The 2,786-nt window shown below is 45.6% G+C and overlaps 1 protein-coding gene across 1 annotated transcript; it reads left to right on the top strand.

Moving 5' to 3' along the window:
• Window positions 1-306: 306 nt before the first annotated feature.
• Window positions 307-2,569, top strand: LOC124011608 (claudin-10-like). Its single transcript, XM_046325061.1, has 5 exons — window positions 307-892; window positions 1,235-1,396; window positions 1,503-1,584; window positions 1,843-1,953; window positions 2,059-2,569. The coding sequence occupies exons 1-5, from the start codon at window positions 661-663 to the stop codon at window positions 2,456-2,458; spliced, it is 987 nt and encodes a 328-aa protein (XP_046181017.1). The 5' UTR covers window positions 307-660; the 3' UTR covers window positions 2,459-2,569.
• The last annotated feature ends 217 nt before the right edge of the window (window positions 2,570-2,786 follow it).

The raw sequence follows: 2,786 nt of genomic DNA, 5'->3' as shown, positions 1-2,786 counted from the left end.
AGGCAATGTCAACGGACAATGGAAGCGCTTCAACGGACTCTGAAGTTGTAATTCCTCAGGTAATGAGTTCTTATTGAACTAGTTAAGGTCAGACCTGCACTGTATTTCAAATAATGATCATCTTGAGATGAGGTCAAGTTTTTCCCATAGCCTTTGGGCCATACTAGGTCATGTTTATGCATTTCGAATACATTTGATCAGAATTAGTCAAATAAATCAGAAACCCAAGGAATCAGCTTGGGACATAGAGATGGATGTTTTTGAAACGTGAGATAAATGCTTAGGTCAACGTCTTTAGCATCCAAACAAGGCTCTGGGAACCTGAGCAGCAACAGACCCATATCAACCCTCATGCAGTATGGGAAAAGGGACAACCGGGTAGAGCGACAAAATGACTGTCTCCTTAGTCGTACTGAGCCCTGCTACCAAGTTGTATGACTGGGATGAGCAGGTTTCGTCTACAGCACAGCAGGAGACACGGGCTCCACTGGACGGTGGCTCCACCAAGGAGACACGCCATCGTATAGACGAGGGAAAAAGACATCGCCAATAAGTCAGATCTCGAAAAAAGAAACGCAACAGAGACGGTCACAATAAGACAACTTGAGGGTTATCTAGATATAGAGCATATAGACTGACTCCACACACCGGAGTATCAGGATGAAAATCCGCGTGATGCAGATCTGGGGCTTCCTGATGACAGTGCTGGGCTGGATCTTTGTGGCATGCACCATGGCCATGGAGGGCTGGAAGGTCACGTCCATCGGGGGCATGGGCGGCTCGGCTGTCATCAAGGTGGCCTGGTACTGGTCTAACCTGTGGAAGGCCTGCTTCACCGACTCCACTTCTGTCACCAACTGCCAAGACTTCCCTGTGCTCTGGTCCGTGGACAGTAAGTACCGTAGAGACATGCATCATATATTGTGTTCTAATTCTATTTCTATTTCTATGGTGGGCATGAAGTCGTATATCAACAAGAGGTACACATCTGAAGACAGCCTGTTAAGTTAATTTACCCACCCCCCAAAATAGGGCTTAAAACTATTAAAACTATTACTACTTAAAAGTATGTTAATATGTGAACATTACTGTGCTTTGTCTTTTAAGCAATGCAGACAAACTTCTGTGAGTTTAGACTGTTTCAGTACAGTGACATTGGTTATTCCACTGAAGTTATAAAGCCTACTGTAGTGTAAAATGTGACCGTGCGTTCGGTTGTTTTCTAATCAACCAGACCACATCCAGATTGTGAGGGGCCTGCTGATGGGTGCTCTGTCTGTGGGGATGTTGGGGTTCGTACTCAGTCTCATTGGGATGGAGTGCACCTTCCTCGGGGGCAAGGACAAGTCGAAGTACAGGAAGCTCTTTACTGGAGGAGTCTTTCACATCATCAGCGGTAAACATATTCTTTCAGTTGACTTTTCTCTCTGCGAAAGCAACCTGGCAGATGCACACTGCAGCAGATTGAGAGTAGCTGACTGACTCACTTTCGTCTTATGCAGGCTTTCTGGCTGCGTCGGGATATGCTGTCTACGCAAAATACGTCTCCGGGGAATATTTCAACCCCTATTTTGACGGATTAAAGTGAGTTGACTTGGATGCAGGTTTTTCCATTCAGTTACAAGATAATATTAATTCTCTCTCTCTCTCTCTCTCTCTCTCTCTCTCTCTCTCTCTCTCTCTCTCTCTCTCTCTCTCACACTCACACTCACTCTCACACTCACACTCACACTCACACTCACACTCACACTCACACTCACACTCACACTCACACTCACACACACACACACACACACACACACACACACACACACACACACACACACACACACACACACACAGGTTTGACCTGGGGACTCCTCTGTTTCTTGGCTGGGTGGGATCAGCTTTCCATATGACAGGGGGTTGGTTCTACTTGGTCTCTGTGTGCAAACTGCTCTGTGGGGATGAGAGGTGAGTACAAGCATAGCCATGCTCATCGTGGAATAGTTATTCATTTACTCATAACACACTTGGCATTGATCTGTTCTTTCTCATTTTGTGTGTCATCTCTCCCAGCAAAACCATAATCATCCCTGAACTTCCCGAGGTTGAGAGCGACCAGGCCAAGTCCACCACACCACAGTCCCCAGTATCCCAGATCACCTCAAAGATCAAGGGTTCATCTGCATCTAAGATCCCTTCCAAAGCTGCACACTCAGATGTGTCTGCCATCTCCTCGAGGTCTGGTCGGTCCGGTCGCGCGTCCAAATCAGAGCGGTCTGGGCGGTCCTCAAACTCCGTGCAGTCCTCGTATTCTGGCGGTGGGTCTTTGACGTCTGGTCGTTCATCGAGGTCAAGGTCTCATGGGTCAGTGCACTCCGAGGTGAGCAACGGCAGCAGTGCTACAGTGTCCTCTTTATCCAGTGGGTCAAGGAAGAGCGAGAGAGAACCGTTTATCAAAAACTCCTACATATGACCTGGTTCTGTTCAAGTATGTGTGATTTTGACCGGATTGAACTGAAGTAACAATTGTATATACTGTATATGATGATTAGGGCTGTCAGAGTTAATCCGTTAACTTTATGGTTTTGTAAATTTAATCTCATTGTGAAATCTTTCAAAATACTGTTTTGTAAATGGGGAAATTAATGTGTTTATCAATTTACCTGATTTGCTAACCGTTGCTTTGGACAACTCAATTTGAGCAAATTCTGAATTTGTGATGAATCACAACAAATCCTTTGATTAACTCGATTAAATGTTTGAATCGTATGACAGCCCAGCGATGATCCAATTGTGAATCT

The sequence above is a fragment of the Oncorhynchus gorbuscha genome, linkage group LG23 (assembly GCF_021184085.1).
Source record: "Oncorhynchus gorbuscha isolate QuinsamMale2020 ecotype Even-year linkage group LG23, OgorEven_v1.0, whole genome shotgun sequence".
NCBI lineage: Eukaryota > Metazoa > Chordata > Actinopteri > Salmoniformes > Salmonidae > Oncorhynchus > Oncorhynchus gorbuscha.
The sequence above is the reverse complement of the archived record's forward strand: the minus strand, read 5'-3'. Positions and strand labels throughout refer to the sequence as shown.

Bases quoted from the DNA above. Each gene is read 5' to 3' on its own strand.
- LOC124011608 (XM_046325061.1), top strand. From the start codon at position 661: ATGAAAATCCGCGTGATGCAGATCTGGGGCTTCCTGATGACAGTGCTG. The intron at 1,397-1,502 runs GTAAACATATTC...CGTCTTATGCAG, and splicing joins AGTCTTTCACATCATCAGCG to GCTTTCTGGCTGCGTCGGGA. The intron at 1,585-1,842 runs GTGAGTTGACTT...ACACACACACAG, and splicing joins CCCTATTTTGACGGATTAAA to GTTTGACCTGGGGACTCCTC.